The 17,488-nt window shown below is 37.4% G+C and overlaps 1 protein-coding gene across 1 annotated transcript in view; it reads left to right on the forward strand.

Moving 5' to 3' along the window:
• The window catches only part of SUCLG2 (succinate-CoA ligase GDP-forming subunit beta), a 318,113-nt gene that overhangs the window by 168,183 nt on the left and 132,442 nt on the right, over nucleotides 1-17,488 (forward strand). The window contains exons 3-4 of the mRNA XM_077128756.1: nucleotides 8,872-8,971; nucleotides 9,831-9,921. Coding sequence (XP_076984871.1) covers nucleotides 8,872-8,971; nucleotides 9,831-9,921 — 191 coding nt within the window. The remainder of the gene's footprint in view (nucleotides 1-8,871; nucleotides 8,972-9,830; nucleotides 9,922-17,488) is intronic.

The raw sequence follows: 17,488 nt of genomic DNA on the forward strand, positions 1-17,488 counted from the left end.
ATGTGGCTCAGTGGTGACAGGTATAATTGACAACACTTCATTGAGGATACAACTGTTTTCTGGTCTTGATGGTTAGTGTCTAGAGCTGATCTAATGAAGCCTGTGTAGTGCCAATTAACAATGCCCAATTAGGTACTTTGTGTGGCTTTCAAGTTTTGCCACTGGAAAGCTCTGAGAGGAAGGCATCTCATTTTTCTGGATAGGAAGGGTATATAAAATGATAATAGCTATGAAATGCTGATTATCCTTTTTGAAGTTAAAGTGACAATTAAAAATTTATTTGAATAGACAGCAAAAAGTATTTTTTCCACTTGATGTCTTCAAGAGAGAAATGGGAAATGCCTTCCCATATACCATTTTTTTGGTAACTGCTAAAAATAATTATAATGATGATAGCGCTCATTTTTTGACTTTTAAGAAAATGTGCTAGACATTGAGTGAAATATTTTACCTACTATGTTTCATTTATTCTTCAAATCATCATAACACTGTAGATTTCTATATTAGTACCATTTTTTTCCTTTTTTTTATTAATTAAAAAAAGAATTAACAAAACAATTAGAAATCATTCCATTCTACATGTACAATCAGTAATTCTTAATAATATCACATAGTTGCATATTCATCATTTCTTAGTACATTTGCATCGATTTAGAAAAAGAAATAAAAAGACAACAGAATAAGAATTAAAACATTAATAGAAAGAAAAAAAAAATGAAAAACCTATACCTCACATGCAGCTTCATTCAGTGTTTTAACATAATTGCATTACAATTGGGTAGTATTGTGCTGTCCATTTCTGAGTTTTTATATCCAGTCCCGTTGTACAGTCTGTATCCCTTCAGCTCCAATTACCCCTTCTCTTTTTTTTTTTTTTTTTTAATTAATGGAAAAAAAGAAATTAACCCAACATTTAGAAATCATACCATTCTACATATGCAATCAGTAATTCTTAACATCATCACATAGATGCATGATCATCATTTCTTAGTACATTTGCATCGGTTTAGAAAAACTAGCAATATAACCGAAAAAGATATAGAATGTTAATATAGAGACAAAAATAAAAGTAATAATAGTAAAGTCAAAACAAAACAAAACAAAACAAAACAAAAACCTATAGCTCAGATGCAGCTTCATTCAGTGTTTTAACAAGATTACTTTACAATTAGGTATTATTGTGTTGTCCATTTTTGAGTTTTTGTATCTAGTCCTGTTGCACAGTCTGTATCCCTTCAACTCCAATTGCCCATTATCTTACCCTGTTTCTACCTCCTGCTGGACTCTGTTACCAATGACATATTCCAAATTTATTCTCGAATGTCTGTTCACATCAGTGGGACCATGCAGTATTTGTCCTTTAGTTTTTGGCTAGACTCACTCAGCATAATGTTCTCTAGGTCCATCCATGTTATTACATGCTTCATAAGTTTATCCTGTCTTAAAGCTGCATAGTATTCCATCGTATGTATATACCACAGTTTGTTTAGCCACTCTTCTGTTGATGGAGATTTTGGCTGTTTCCATCTCTTTGCAATTGTAAATAACGCTGCTATAAACATTGGTGTGCAAATGTCCGTTTGTGTCTTTGCCCTTAAGTCCTTTGAGTATATTCCCAGCAATGGTATTGCTGGGTCGTATGGCAATTCTATATTCAGCTTTTTGAGGAACCGCCAAACTGCCTTCCACAGTGGTTGCACCATTTGACATTCCCACCAACAGTGGATAAGTGTGCCTCTTTCTCCGCATCCTCTCCAGCACTTGTGATTTTCTATTTTGTTGATAATGGCCATTCTGGAGGGTGTGAGATGATATCTCATTGTGGTTTTGATTTGCATTTCTCTAATGGCCAGGGACATTGAGCATCTCTTCATGTGCCTTTTGGCCATTTGTATTTCCTCTTCTGAGAGGTGTCTGTTCAAGTCTTTTTCCCATTTTGTAATTGGGTTGGCTGTGTTTTTGTTGTTGAGATGAATAATCTCTTTATAAATTCTGGATACTAGACCTTTATCTGATATATCATTTCCAAATATTGTCTCCCATTGTGAAGGCTGTCTTTCTACTTTCTTGATGAAGTTCTTTGATGCACAAAAGTGTTTAATTTTGAGGAGTTCCCATTTATTTATTTCCTTCTTCAGTGTTCTTGCTTTAGGTTTAAGGTCCATAAAACCACCTCCAGTTGTAAGATCCATAAGATATCTCCCAACATTTTCCTCTAACTGTTTTATGGTCTTAGACCTAATGTTTAGATCTTTGATCCATTTTGAGTTAACTTTTGTATAGGGTGTGAGAGATGGGTCTTCTTTCATTCTTTTGCATATGGATATCCAGTTCTCTAGGCACCATTTATTGAAGAGACTGTTCTGTCCCAGGTGAGTTGGCTTGACTGCCTTATCAAAGATCAAATGTCCATAGATGAGAGGGTCTATATCTGAGCACTCTATTCGATTCCGTTGGTCGATGTATCTATCTTTATGCCAATACCATGCTGTTTTGACCACTATGGCTTCATAATATGCCTTAAAGTCCGGCATCACTAGACCTCCAGCTTCGTTTTTTTTTCTCAAGATGTTTTTAGCAATTCGGGGCACCCTGCCCTTCCAGATAAATTTGCTTATTGGTTTTTCTATTTCTGAAAAATAAGTTGTTGGGATTTTGATTGGTATTGCATTGAATCTGTAAATCAATTTAGGTAGGATTGACATCTTAACTATATTTAGTCTTCCAGTCCATGAACACGGTATGCCCTTCCATCTATTTAGGTCTTCTATGATTTCTTTTAACAGTTTTTTGTAGTTTTCTTTATATAGGTTTTTTGTCTCTTTAGTTAAATTTATTCCTAGGTATTTTATTCTTTTAGTTGCAATTGTAAATGGGATTCATTTCTTGATTTCCCCCTCAGCTTCTTCATTACTAGTGTATAGAAATGCTACAGATTTTTGAATGTTGATCTTGTAACCTGCTCCTTTGCTGTACTCATTTATTAGCTCTAGTAGTTTTGTTGTGGATTTTTCCGGGTTTTCGACGTATAGTATCATATCGTCTGCAAACAGTGATAGTTTTACTTCTTCCTTTCCAATTTTGATGCCTTGTATTTCTTTTTCTTGTCTAATTGCTCTGGCTAGAACCTCCAACACAATGTTGAATAATAGTGGTGATAGTGGACATCCTTGTCTTGTTCCTGATCTTAGGGGGAAAGTTTTCCATTTTTCCCCATTGAGGATGATATTAGCTGTGGGTTTTTCATATATTCCCTCTATCATTTTAAGGAAGTTCCCTTGTATTCCTATCTTTTGAAGTGTTTTCAACAGGAAAGGATGTTGAATCTTGCCGAATGCCTTCTCTGCATCAATTGAGATGATCATGTGATTTTTCTGCTTTGATTTGTTGATATGGTGTATTACATTAATTGATTTTCTTATGTTGAACCATCCTTGCATACCTGGGATGAATCCTACTTGGTCATGATGTATAATTCTTTTAATGTGTTGTTGGATACGATTTGCTAGAATTTTATTGAGGATTTTTGCATCTGTATTCATTAGAGAGATTGGTCTGTAGTTTTCTTTTTTTGTAATATCTTTGCCTGGTTTTGGTATGAGGGTGATGTTGGCTTCATAGAATGAATTAGGTAGTTTTCCCTCCACTTCGATTTTTTTGAAGAGTTTGAAGAGAATTGGTACTAATTCTTTCTGGAACGTTTGGTAGAATTCACATGTGAAGCCATCTGGTCCTGGACTTTTCTTTTTAGGAAGCTTTTGAATGACTAATTCAATTTCTTTACTTGTGATTGGTTTGTTGAGGTCATCTATGTCTTCTTGAGTCAAAGTTGGTTGCTCATGTCTTTCCAGGAACCCGTCCATTTCCTCTAAATTGTTGTATTTATTAGCATAAAGTTGTTCATAGTATCCTGTTATTACCTCCTTTATTTCTGTGAGGTCAGTAGTTATGTCTCCTCTTCCATTTCTGATCTTATTTATTTGCATCCTCTCTCTTCTTCTTTTTGTCAATCTTGCTAAGGGCCCATCAATCTTATTGATTTTCTCATAGAACCAACTTCTGGCCTTATTGATTTTCTCTATTGTTTTCATGTTTTCAATTTCATTTATTTCTGCTCTGATCTTTGTTATTTCTTTCCTTTTGCTTGCTTTGGGATTAGTTTGCTGTTCTTTCTCCAGTTCTTCCAAGTGGACAGTTAATTCCTGCATTTTTGCCTTTTCTTCTTTTCTGATATAGGCATTTAGGGCAATAAATTCCCCTCTTAGCACTGCCTTTGCTGCATCCCATAAGTTTTGATATGTTGTGTTTTCATTTTCATTTGCCTCGAGGTATTTACTAATTTCTCTTGCAATTTCTTCTTCGACCCACTCGTTGTTTAAGAGTGTGTTGTTGAGCCTCCAGGTATTTGTGAATTTTCTGGCATTCCGCCTATTATTGATTTCCAACTTCATTCCTTTATGATCCGAGAAAGTGTTGTGTATGATTTCAATCTTTTTAAATTTGTTAAGACTTGCTTTGTGACCCAGCATATGGTCTATCTTTGAGAATGATCCATGAGCACTTGAGAAAAAGGCGTATCCTGCTGTTGTGGGATGTAATGTCCTATAAATGTCTGTTAAGTCTAGCTCCTTTATAGTAATATTCAGATTCTCTATTTCTTTATTGATCCTCTGTCTAGATGTTCTGTCCATTGATGAGAGTGGGGAATTGAAGTCTCCAACTATTATGGTATTTGTGTACTTTCCTTTTTCAGTGTTTGCAGTGTATTCCTCACGGATTTTGGGGCATTCTGGTTCGGTGCGTAAATATTTATGATTGTTATGTCTTCTTGTTTAATTGTTCCTTTTATTAGTAGATAGTGTCCTTCTTTGTCTCTTTTAACTGTTTTACATTTGAAGTCTAACTTGTTGGATATTAGTATAGCCACTCCTGCTATTTTCTGGTTGTTATTTGCATGAAATATCTTTTCCCAACCTTTCACTTTCAACCTATGTTTATCTTTGGGTCTAAGATGTGTTTCCTGTAGAGAGCATATAGAAGGATCCTGTTTTTTAATCCATTCTGCCATTCTATGTCTTTTGATTGGGGAATTCAGTCCATTAACATTTAGTGTTATTATTGTTTGGATAATATTTTCCTCTACCATTTTGCCTTTTGTATTATATATATCATATCTGACTTTCCTTCTTTCTACACTCTTCTCCATACCTCTCTCTTCTGTCTTTTTGTATCTGACTCTAGTGCTCCCTTTAGTATTTCTTGCAGAGCTGGTCTCTTGGTCACAAATTCTCTCAGTGACTTTTTGTCTGAGAATGTTTTAATTTCTCCCTCATTTTTGAAGGACAGTTTTGCTGGATATAGGAGTCTTGGCTGGCAGTTTTTCTCTTTTAGTAATTTAAATATATCATCCCACTGTCTTCTAGCCTCCATGGTTTCTGCTGAGAAATCTGCACATAGTCTTATTGGGTTTCCCTTGTATGTGATGGATTGTTTTTCTCTTGCTGCTTTCAAGATCCTCTCTTTCTCTTTGACCTCTGACATTCTAACTAGTAAGTGTCTTGGAGAACGCCTATTTGGGTCTAATCTCTTTGGGGTGCGCTGCACTTCTTGGATCTGTAATTTTAGGTCTTTCATAAGAGTTGGGAAATTTTCAGTGAAAATTTCTTCCATTAGTTTTTCTCCTCCTTTTCCCTTCTCTTCTCCTTCTGGGACACCCACAACACGTATATTTGTGCGCTTCATATTGTCCTTGAGTTCCCTGATACCCTGTTCAAATTTTTCCATTCTTTTCCCGATAGTTTCTGTTTGTTTTTGAAATTCAGATGTTCCATCCTCCAAATCACTAATTCTATCTTCTGTCTCTTTGAATCTATCATTGTAGGTATCCATTGTTTTTTCTATCTTTTCTACTTTGTCCTTCACTTCCATAAGTTCTGTGATTTGTTTTTTCAGTTTTTCTATTTCTTCTTTATGTTCAGCCCATGTCTTCTTCATGTCCTCCCTCAATTTATCGATTTGGTTTTTGAAGAGGTTTTCCATTTCTGTTCGTATATTCAGCATTAGTTGTCTCAGCTCCTGTATCTCATTTGAACTCTTGGTTTGTTCCTTTGACTGGGCCATATTTTCAATTATTTGAGCGTGATCCGTTATCTTCTCTTGGCCTCTGCGCATTTAGACAGATTTCCCTAGGTATTGGATCCAAAAGTTTGGAAGATTTTTCTGTGAAATCTCTGGGTTCTGTTTTTCTTATCCTGCCCAGTAGGTAGCGCTCGTGGCACACGTTTGTCTGTGGGTCCCACCAGTAAAAGGTGCTATGGGACCTTTAACTTTGGAAAACTCTCGCCGTCCGGGAGGTTCGCTAGCTGAAGCGGCTTGGACGGGTTCGAGCTGGCCCGGGGTCCGAATGCGGGGAGGGTTGCTGGCCGCCGCAGCCCAGGAAAGCGCCCGTCCGAATTTCCTAGTCGCCCCGACGACAAGCGTGGTGGGAGGGCGCCAGCGGCAGCGGCCCGCCCGGGAGATTGCACGTTCCCGGGAAGTCACGGGTTTGGAAGGGGCCTCCCCCACCCGTCACCATTCTCCGTGGCCTGGGGATTTCCGATCCAATTCTCTCAGTTGGTTCGGGGGGCCGCGCGTGGTGTGGGCACCAGCCACCGCGGTTTCAGGGGACCGCCTCTCCAATTCTCCCAGCCGGCCCGGGAAGGGGAAAGGGAGTGACTCCGGCCGTTTGCCGCCCCGCCCGGTGAAGCCCGTGCGCCTCGGCGATCTCACCCGAGCGGCTTCTCTCAGCCAGCCAGCCGTTCCAGGATGGGGTACGCTGTCTTTTTTATCTCTGTTGTGGCTTTGGGCGCTGTTCTGTGTCGTTTCTACTCCCCTAGTAGCTGTCCTGGAGAAGAAACTAGGATCCACGCGTCTTACTAAGCCGCCATCTTCTCCAGAAGTCTCCAGTACCATTTTTATGAGTATACTACTTTTACCTCTTCTCTTCAAAGAAAGTGACAGGTGCATTTGGAGGTTCTAACCCAATTCTATAAAATTCCAAAGTCCTTGCTCTAAACTGGTACCCTTACATGCAGTAGCCTAAATATGCAATAGTTCACTTTGTTTTGTTCTTTTCCTGCTGAGTTTCTCACTGTGGCTAGGCTTCCACTTTATATGAAGGGAAGCAATTTATTATAAGGCAGGGTTTGCCTTATGTGATGATGGTTCACCTCCAGAACAGGAACTACTGGCAGGGAGCATAGAGGGCAGCAAAGAAGAGACTTCATTTAATTTTGAGAGGGGAGTGAGCCCTGGTTTTCTGACTATAATAGAAGAAGCAAATATAGGAGAAAGGAAGGCAAAACAAAGACAATGATCTTTAATTCTGTGATTACATAAGCTGAGGTGACATTCTAACCCGAGACCTTCAGAATGTGAAATCCTTCTGTGGCTCCATTGCCTTCTGATAAAACTTTCTGTGGCTTTCTCTGAGTCTTTGTCTGATTGCCTTTGTATAATGACGATAATGATGATAGCAGTAGATTAAGTACCCAACACTTATTGGAACTCCTTATTTGAGTGATAGCAGGTACCTATTAGCTTTTTACATCTCTGCCCCAGTGGAAATGATCCTTTTGATTCCTTACAGTATACACAGGTAATAAATGAACTTCTTGGTCATAGCAGTGGTCTTTATTAATAATATGAGTTGTTAGACCTGGGATAAAACATCCACATGCATTATGTGATTTAATTCTTCAAACAGCTTTCCTCATTTTATAATTGAGTAAACTGAAGGTCGGAGACATTAATTTGTTTGCCCAATGTTATATAGGTAAGTAAGGGATGAAGGCTGTATTGAAACCTGGGTCTGCAGATTCTAAACCTGGAGTGTTGAACCAGAAAACTATTACTGCATTATAGAAAATTATTTACTTTAGTTCTCTGCTTTATAGGAAGATGAATTATAAACAGAGGATGCCCGCTGTGGCTGGAGATGTATATTGTTTGGTCTATTCAACATACTTGATTTGGGGCTCCCCTCCTGCCCTGCCTGTCTCCCTCCCTCCCTCCCTCCCCTGCTCCATGGCTGACAGGGGAGTTATTCCCTTTGGAAGAGGCCCCTTCTTCCTGAACTGCTTCACACACCCAGGTTTCTTGCCAAGCCCATATAAAGGCATTTGAGTTTATGACGCTGGTTCAAACGGTCAATAACAATTTTTTTCTTTCCTTGAGTGTGTGTAGAAACAAAGATTCTACAACCACTTTCTACTGGGCTGTTTTGTTATCTTGCCAAGTTTTAAACATATTATTTGCTTTTAGTTCTAATCCATGTCCTCCTCCCTTACCTAAGCCTATTGATATATAGAACAACTGCTCATAAAGTTGTCCTTTTCCAAGGATACAGTTCTAAAGACTGTCTTTGCTTCTTGTCTTTAAAACCTTTCCCCTACGTAATCCAGTCTTCCCTTTGACAACACAGATGGCTGACAGGTAGTTAGTTCTCTGACAGATTGGTGTCTGTGCCACATGGGAGTGTCATACAGGGAAAAATTAATACTCTGAACTGGATTTATTTAGCATTGTTCTTTTGACAAACTCAAAAGAGCTGGGGAACACATGCCTTCCTTTCCCTTGGGATGATTGATTATTAGCTGGTTAAACTATAAGAAGCATTTGAATGTTCTCAGTAAGCAAACTTTATATTTAGGCACATAGATATATATTTTTCTAAGTTCTTCATTGCCTTTATTTTTAAATTTGATCTGAGAGAGCTTTTACCAGTCACTTTTGGAAATTCTATGTCATAACCACTTTCCTTGTTGCCTTTTTAATTTTTTTTTTTTGAGGAATTTAAAATCAACTGCTAACTCTGGATATTTCTTTTTTCAGATGCAAAAGAAATTGTTTTAAAAGCCCAGATCTTGGCTGGAGGAAGAGGAAAAGGTATCTTCAATAGTGGCTTGAAAGGAGGTGTTCATTTAACAAAAGAGTAAGTGTAGAAGTTTTAATTCCTCATCTTTGGTCTAGTGATTATGGAAGATCTTGCTCATAAGTGAAAGAAGCCATAAGAAAGGGATTTGGGCTGTGGGTAGGAGCAGGAGGCAGCAAGTAGAGGGAACTGATATTATAGGTAGATATCTCTGACTGTGGCCCTTCGTTTCCTCCTCCTCCCATGGAAGGATTTTCTTCACCGACTGGTGGAACCATGATGTTCCTTCTCTCCTAGATAATCAGTCTCGCATCATAAAATCTTGACAGTGGTTTTACTTACAAATTAAATGCTTTGTGCATAATTTTACTCTCTTTTCAAGACCTTGCAGTGATTCCTCCTTACAGGTGGCACCAGTTGTACCTTCTGATAGACCAAGCTGTCCTTTATCTAAGCCTGGTTTTTCAACTTTACCTCCCACGGCTCTCAGCACTGAGCACTCTTCTCTCCTCCTTGTCACATTTGTCGCATACTTTGTCGTTATTTACTTTGGTCTTATTCCCCTCTCTTCCCCTCTCATGATTAATACTTCCCAAATTACCCATCTCATGTCTTCATTATTTACTGAACTCTTACTTAAATATGTTATACATTTCAGCATTGTCTCTTTACAATGACTAACTTATTTGGAGAAAGGGTAGTGGATGTAAGCAAGCATCTTCTATTTCATTCCTTCCTTCCTTCATTCATTTTTTGTACTCAGCCTCTATACAATATTAGGCATATAGGATATGAGCAGAAAGACTTACTGATAAGGTGAGGGTGGAGGTACAGTGTGAAAATAATTATATATAGACTCTACTTTATATTGATTTTCAACATGGACATTAATTTTTTTTTTCTTTTTTCTCTCTCTTAGCCCTAAAGTCGTGGGACAGCTGGCTAAACAGATGATTGGCTATAATCTAGCAACAAAACAAACTCCCAAAGAAGGTGTGAAAGTTAACAAGGTAATATGAATGCTTTTAGTCATTTGCTATGTATGTGTTGAAAAGGAAAAAGGATCATACTTCAGTTTTGACAGAATCTAATGAAGCACTTCTGTTCAGCAAGGTGTCACTTTGTTAAACCTCCTATAATCTAGTTAGTATTTGGTATAGCTTTGAGGGGGGAATAAAAAAGGTTCTATAATATTTTCATCTGCATTTAGTAAAAGTCGAGGTGGGGGGAGGGATGACCAAAGCAGTAGCTTTCCCTTTCAGAACATAGATTCATTCTTTTTAGTGTTGAAAATGGCTTGGTATTGTAGTCCAGCTCTTAGACTCAATGAAGGAAATTTGCACTCCATCCTCATCAGTCCTTTCTCTTCTATCAAAATTATCTGTTAGGGTGGTGACTTTTCTAACTGCGTCTGTATGTTACTTTGAGAGCAGTTCTACTTTGAGCTACTGTTAATTCTTGGAGTACAGATGTGTAATGGGGCACCCAATGTGTATAGTGCACACACACACAGATATATGTGTGCTCATGTGCATGTGCACACGCACACACAAAACGAAACCCAGGAAAGCAAAGTGGCCTGCCTTGGTCATGAAATAGGGAGTGGCAGAGCTGAGGCCAGTCATTTCACCTCTTACCATACAACCCTGTTTTTGTAAGCACCAGGACTGTCTAGGTGATTTTCAGGGCCCAGGGGAAAATAAAAATGCAGAGCCCCTTGCTCAGATTTCAAGATATCTACAGTAGAGCATTAAACCGAGCACGCGGCCCTTCTGAGCAGGGTGCCCTGTGTGACTGCATGGACCACACGCCCCTGAAGCTGGCCCTGGGGAGTGCAGATGGTTTAAAGACCCCATTGCAACAATGAATTAGCACCTGCCATTTCGAGGAGGCAGTTGTCTGCTCTGTTGACAGAACACCATGGATCAATGATCTCTGCTCGTGTACCGTGCTTGGGGACACTGAGGTGCAGTACTTTAGAGAGAGTTTTGTAGAGAATTCTTGATGTGAGCTACAAAGAATCACCCACTGGTTCCTAGTGTACCATGAAAGAGTCTATACAGGCCCAGGAAAGGACATTGAGCTGGAGAGAGATTAGAAGACAAGATGGATCATTAGCCCCATCACCCTAAGGATGCACAGGCTTTCTAAACCTTAAGGGAGCAAACAAACAAAACTGATTGTGGTTATTTCCCTTTCCCATTGCCTCTCAGGTAGAGGCAAAAAACTGTTTAAAATTCAGAAGTGTTTCTTTTTGTTGTTTTGTTTTGGTCAGTCTGGCACCATTCTTTTATTTCCCTTTAAAATCTATGAGCCTTGACCTATGTAACTTATTCCAGATTCACCCACAGAGGAAGCTAGCTTCATGATCAGTATTTTTATTTTTAGGAATTCATTGCTTTATGTGGATACATGGATTTTTTAGATTAGAGTTTGTGAGTTTTTTTTAAAGCAAAAAACACGCACGTATAAAACAGAATCACTCTATATATAACAATAAAATTGTTTTATAGATAGTTCCTGATACTGGAGATAAGTGCCCACTTGTAAATTGAGTCATTCATTGCCAGGGAACTTACATGAGATTTTTTTAAGCTTTTTTTTTTTTTCCTGATTGCAAAAGTGGTTAACACATAAAAAAATTCCAACAGCACAGAAGGACGAAAACTAGAGAGTAAAAGACCCCCTACTCTCACCACCCAAAATTGTCATCGTTTAAGTCCGTTTTCTGTGTAAAATATATTATCACGTTTCTATAACAAGGACATATTGTACACAGTTTTAAGGAACTTGCATTTTTCATTTATGGACTCTTAGACACCGTGCATATAAGTACATATGGTTCTATCTCCTTATGATGGTGGCATAATGTTCCAGTGAGTGAATATACTGTCATTAGTATTTACCAATCCCCCATTGATGGACATTTGTGTGTGTTTTTTTGTTATGTTTTGTTTTTTCACATGGGCAGGCACTGGGAATCGAACCCAGGCCTCCAGCATGGCAGGCAAGAACTCTGCCACTAAGCCACCATGGCCCACTCTGCATGTATTACTTTTACAGATAATGCGACAGGAAATATCCTGAATACCTGGATATGGGGGAAGGGCCTTAGGCATCATGATGACCATTGCTTTCACTTTTAAGATAGACAAGCATAACCCTTAGAGGGTCTTAGCCAAGCTCACTGCTTGATGCCAGGTTTCCCATGACCCAAGATACTCTGGTGTTCATTGCATCTTCATTGATCCATGACAGCTGCAGACCATCAGGAACTGAGCTGAAGTCAGGGAGCAGTTTTATCATTTAGTCTTTACCTCATAGTTCAGCTGAGGAAGGATAAACTTTTAAAGATATACAGGGCTCATAAATGTGAGAATCTGCATGGATTTGATTATTCATTCAGGAAGCAGTCATTGGACTTCTTTTACATGCCAGCCTTGGTGCTGGGTTCTGGGAGCAATGGAGTTTCCAGGTGGGTTTTTTTTTTTTTCATTTTACTTTTATGTTTAATTTTATTCCACCATTTATAGCCCATGCCTCACTTTCAAATGGTCATAATAAAAATAACTTGGTCTGTCAGTCAGATTCTCCAGAGAGACAGAGAGAGCACGTGAGTTCTTTATTACAAGAAACTGATTTACGTGATTGTGGGGGCTGGCAATTCTGAATTTGCAGGCATGCTGTCAGGCTGGAAACTCTGGAGCAGACTGAGGCAGACTTTGTTCTTCTTTAGGGAAGCCAGTTTTGCTCTTAAGGCCCCACAATGATGAGATGAGGCCCACTTACATTATTGAGGTTTAATCTCCTTTGCTTCAAGTCAGCAGATTGTAGATGTTTACCACATCTACAGATACTTTCACAACAGCACCTAAATTAATGTTTGCTTGCCAAACTGTGTACTCTAGCCAAATTGACACATAAAAGCAACCATAAAACCTGCCTGGTAGGGTAGTGATAGATTAAACAAGTTAATATATGCACATAATAAGTGCTTAACAGTAAATAGTTAATACTGATAACTATTGTTACAGACTTTATGAGGATTGTCATTAGGATTACAGATTTTTTTTCAATTCAAACATTTTATTTTGCGATAATTATTGATTTACGTGCAGTCTTAAGAAATCATATATAGAGCTCTCCTGTACCTTTTACCTAGTTTCTCCCAATGCTCACATATTGCAAAACCATCCTATAATATCCCAACTGAAAGGTATTTATATTGATGCCATCAGAATACAAACATTTCCTTCACTTCAGGGATCCCTCATGTTACTGTTTTATGGCTCCACTTGTTCCCTCCCACCCCATTTCCTCCTTTATCCCTGGCGACCACTAATTTCTCCTCCAATTCCATAATTTTGTAACTTCAGAATGCTCTATAAATGAGGTCATATATTATGTGACCTTTTGGGATTGGCTTTTATCATTCAGCATAATTTTCTGGATGGTGATTGCATGTATCAGAAGTTTGTTCCTTGTTATGTAAGTCATATTCTATGGTATAGATGACCACAGTTTGTTTAACTGTTACCCACTGAAGGACATCTGGGTTGTTTCCAGTTTTAAGTTATTACAAATAAAGCTGCCATATGCATTTATAGACCGGTTTTGGTGTGAACATAAGTGCTCATTTCTTTATGATAAATACCCAAAAGGGCAATTGCTGGGTCATATGGAAATTGGATGATTAGTTTTTTCAGGAACTGCTAAGCTGTTTTCTAGAGTAACTATACCATTTTACGTTCTTAGCAGCAATGTATGAGTTTTGGTTTGCAAAAGCTGTCAGGATGCAATATACCAGAAATGGGTTGGGTTTTATAATGGGAATTTATTAGCTTACACATTTACCTGTCAAAATGCCAAAATAAGGCATCAAACAGAATAATACCATCTCTGAAGAAAAGCTGCAGCATCTGGGACACCTCTGTCACCTGGGAAGCCACATAGCCACTGTCTGCTAGTTCTTTTCTTCCAGGTTTTATTGCTGTCAGCTTCTGATTCCAGTGGCCTCCTCTCCATGTCTTGTGGGTCCTCTCTTAGCTTTTCTGGAGCTTTTTCTCTGAGTTTCTGTGTGTCCTTTCTTGTCCTACACTTTTCTCTATGCTCTCTCAGCTTTTTCAGTCCTTTATCCTCCCATAAAGGAATCCAGTACAAAGATTAAGACCTACCCTGAATGGGGTGGGACACATCTCAATTGAAATAACCTAGCCAAAAGTTCCAGCCAAAACAGGTCTGCATCCACAAGAATGGATTAAAAGAATGTAGCCTTTTCTGAGGTACATAACAACTCTAAACTACCACAATGAGTGATCCAGTTTCCTCTCCAGGATTTGGTGTTGTCACTAATTTTTATTTTAGTCATTCTGTTAGGGGTATAATGATATCTGACTGTGTGTGTGTGTGTGTGTGTGTGTGTTTTCCAGTATTTCCCTAATGGCTGATGATGTTGAGCATCTCTTCATGTGCTTATTTGCCATCTGTAGATCCTCTTTGGTAACATGTCTCTTTATGGTTTTTGTCTTTTCTAATTGGATTTTTAAAAATTATTGCTGTATTTGGTAGTTACTCACATTTGATGTAGTCCCTTGTCAGATAGGTGGTTTGCAAATATTTTCTCTCAGTCTATAACTTAGGTCATTTCACTCTCTTACAGGATCTTTTGCAGAGCAACTGTTTAATTTTGATGAAGTCCAATATTTGAGTATTTCCTTTTATGGATTGTGCTTTTGGTATCAAGTGTGAGAATCCTTTCTCTAGCCCTAGATACCAAAGATATTCTCATTTGTTTTACTCTAAACATTTTATAATTTGACCATTTTCATTTAAATCACTAATCAATTTTGAGTTAATTTTTTAATATTATGTGAGAATTAGACATCTGCAAAAAGTGACATTTATATTTCTTCCTTTCTAATATGCGTGTCATTATTTCCTTTCTTATTCTTATTTTGCTAGCTAGAACATCTATTACTGTGTTGAATAAGACTGGTGAAAATGGACATCCTTGCCTTATTCCCTGTGTCAGGAGGAAAAACATTGTCTTTCAGCATTAAATAAAATGTTGGCTTTAGTTTTTTTTCGTTGTTGATCCTCTTTATTGAGGACTTTCTTTTCTATCCCATTTTTCTGAGATTTTTTAATCCTGAATAGATGTTGAATATTATCAAATGCTTCTTCCAACATTGATTGATATAATTATGGAATTCTTCTATGAGTTAAACCTGTAAATACGGTAGATTACATTAATTTTCAAATATTGGAGCAACTTTACATTCCTGGAATAAATCCCACTTGGTCATTAATATTTTTTTATATATATTGCTCAATTCTCTTTGCCAAGATTTTTCTCTTTTTTTTAAATCATCTTTGTCTGGTTTTGGTATCAGGATAATAATAACTTCATAAAATGAATTGGGAGGTGTTCTCACTTCTATTTTCTAGAAGTAATTATTTAAAGTTGGGGGTCAGTTATTCTTTAAATGCTTGGTAGAATTCTTTAGCAAAATCATATGGTCTTAGGGATTTCCTTGTCTGTGCCCATTGGTATTTCTTGGGCACCTCCAGCACCCGGTCTGTGATATGAGATGAAAATAACAACAGGGAACTCAACATTATATTTTTCCTTGGATCCCAAGCTCCTTAGCTAGTTTGATTTCTTCTCTCTACTTTTCAGATTCTAAGTTTATATAAACTTCTATGTATATAAAATGTCTAAGGATTTGCATTATACCTAGCAGGAGGAATCAAGAAATGTACATCTTATTTATTCCATCTTCTCAGAAGCAGGATTCCCTGGATTATAGAAACTTGTGATTTTTAAGTTTTATTTAAGAAAACTACAGGTTGGATTTTTTTTTTCTTAATATGTGCCCAATGAGCTGTGTGATTCTTGGGATAAAGTGGAGCATGTAAGATCGTGCTGCTATCTGTGGTCCTTGATTCAGTGTCAGGCATGGTTGTTGCTTACAGGGAAATAAATTCAGATGAGTGTACACTTTTAATCTTACCTCTTCCTGCACATTTTACAAACAGTTTGCACACTGGTACTCATCCACAGAATACCCTGAGTGGCACTGATAGTATAGAAACAAAACTGGTTCAATAGTCAAATAGGGAAAAGGAAATTGAAAAGCTTTCTTTGCAAGAAGACTTCATAGTTGAAGCTTTTCAGAATATGTGCGAGTGAGCTTGCCATGGGGTGAGTGTTCATGGAGTCCATTTTGATTCAATCTATAACAATTTCTGAAATAATCTGACTTCCTGGGCCAATGGTAGCATAACATTTTTAAAAATGGTCTTTCAGTGTGCACAGTTGGTTCAGCGATAGAATGCTTGTGTTCCATGTGGGAGACCTGGGTTCGATTCCTAGACCATGTAGCCAAAAAAAAAAGGTCTTTATATAAAAAATCTTGAATTGTTGATCGATAATCATCATTTTCTTGGGAATGTTTTCTTAAAGAGTGATACATTATTTTTACCAAGAAAGAGATGTTTGAGACAGCAGCTGCTCTTTAAAAAGAGAAATTGGCCAGAAGACAAGAGTATGCCATCAACGTTTTCAGAAGATTAAGAAAATGAGTCGTGAATGACATCCTAAAAAGTTATGTTGTGTTGCCTCTAAGAACTCCTTAAAAATCTTTAAATCTTGTTCACTAGACTAATTCTGCATTAGGAAGTGAATAGTAGTTTTGCCAGTAAACCTGAAAGCACAAACTAAACATGTTCCCCATGTTGTATTTTGTGCCTACCAAATTCCTTGAAAGAGCTCTCTCTCCTAGAGAAGCTTTTAGAAGAAATGCTTGTCTGAATTTCTTAAAGTGTTTGAATTGTTTTTGATCTTTATAAAGACATACTTTGAATTATTTCTGTAAACTGTTAGTTGTTTTTTTATTTGATGAAGAAAGGATAGTACTAAATATTTTTGCTTCAGATATTCTTCCACTCCTAGTTTAGAAATTGTAAGAGTTGACTGGTTTAGGTAACCAGAAGGCTGAGAAGGCAACTAGCTATTAATTAATGGTTAGACGTTCATTGACCTGTGTTATTGAAAAGAACAACCAGTTTGCAATCCGAATGGTACTGTGATAATGCTATCACTCTGTACCAAAATATAGTTTTTATGTACCCATGAGCTACTATTTATGATAAAACCATAAATAAGAGTCCCCTTATAAGGTATTTTCTTTTAACTTATGTTAAAATCCAAAAAGATTGAAAAATATCTCAAGAGAGAATTCTATATTCACTACATTTTAGCATTTTAAATCATATGCATATCCCATATCATGTGACTTAAAGTTTACTATTTTGTGACATCTGGATAGCTAAAATCTAATGTGCTATTTAATCCATAGGTTTTTTGTGAAACCTATTACTGAAATAGTTTTGGAAAAGCAACCTGTTTTTTTTGTTGTTGTTGTTTTTTTTAGTTCTATTACTTATTATTTATGGGTGTGTTCTTAATTTCTTTTAAAAAAATCAAATAAGACATCTCCCACCACTCTTATTGGAAGCTAAGTTGGCACAACGTCTCTGGAGGCAAATTGGTAGTACATATCAAAATGTTAAATA

Source organism: Tamandua tetradactyla, chromosome 15 (assembly GCF_023851605.1).
Source record: "Tamandua tetradactyla isolate mTamTet1 chromosome 15, mTamTet1.pri, whole genome shotgun sequence".
Classification (NCBI taxonomy): Eukaryota; Metazoa; Chordata; class Mammalia; order Pilosa; family Myrmecophagidae; genus Tamandua; species Tamandua tetradactyla.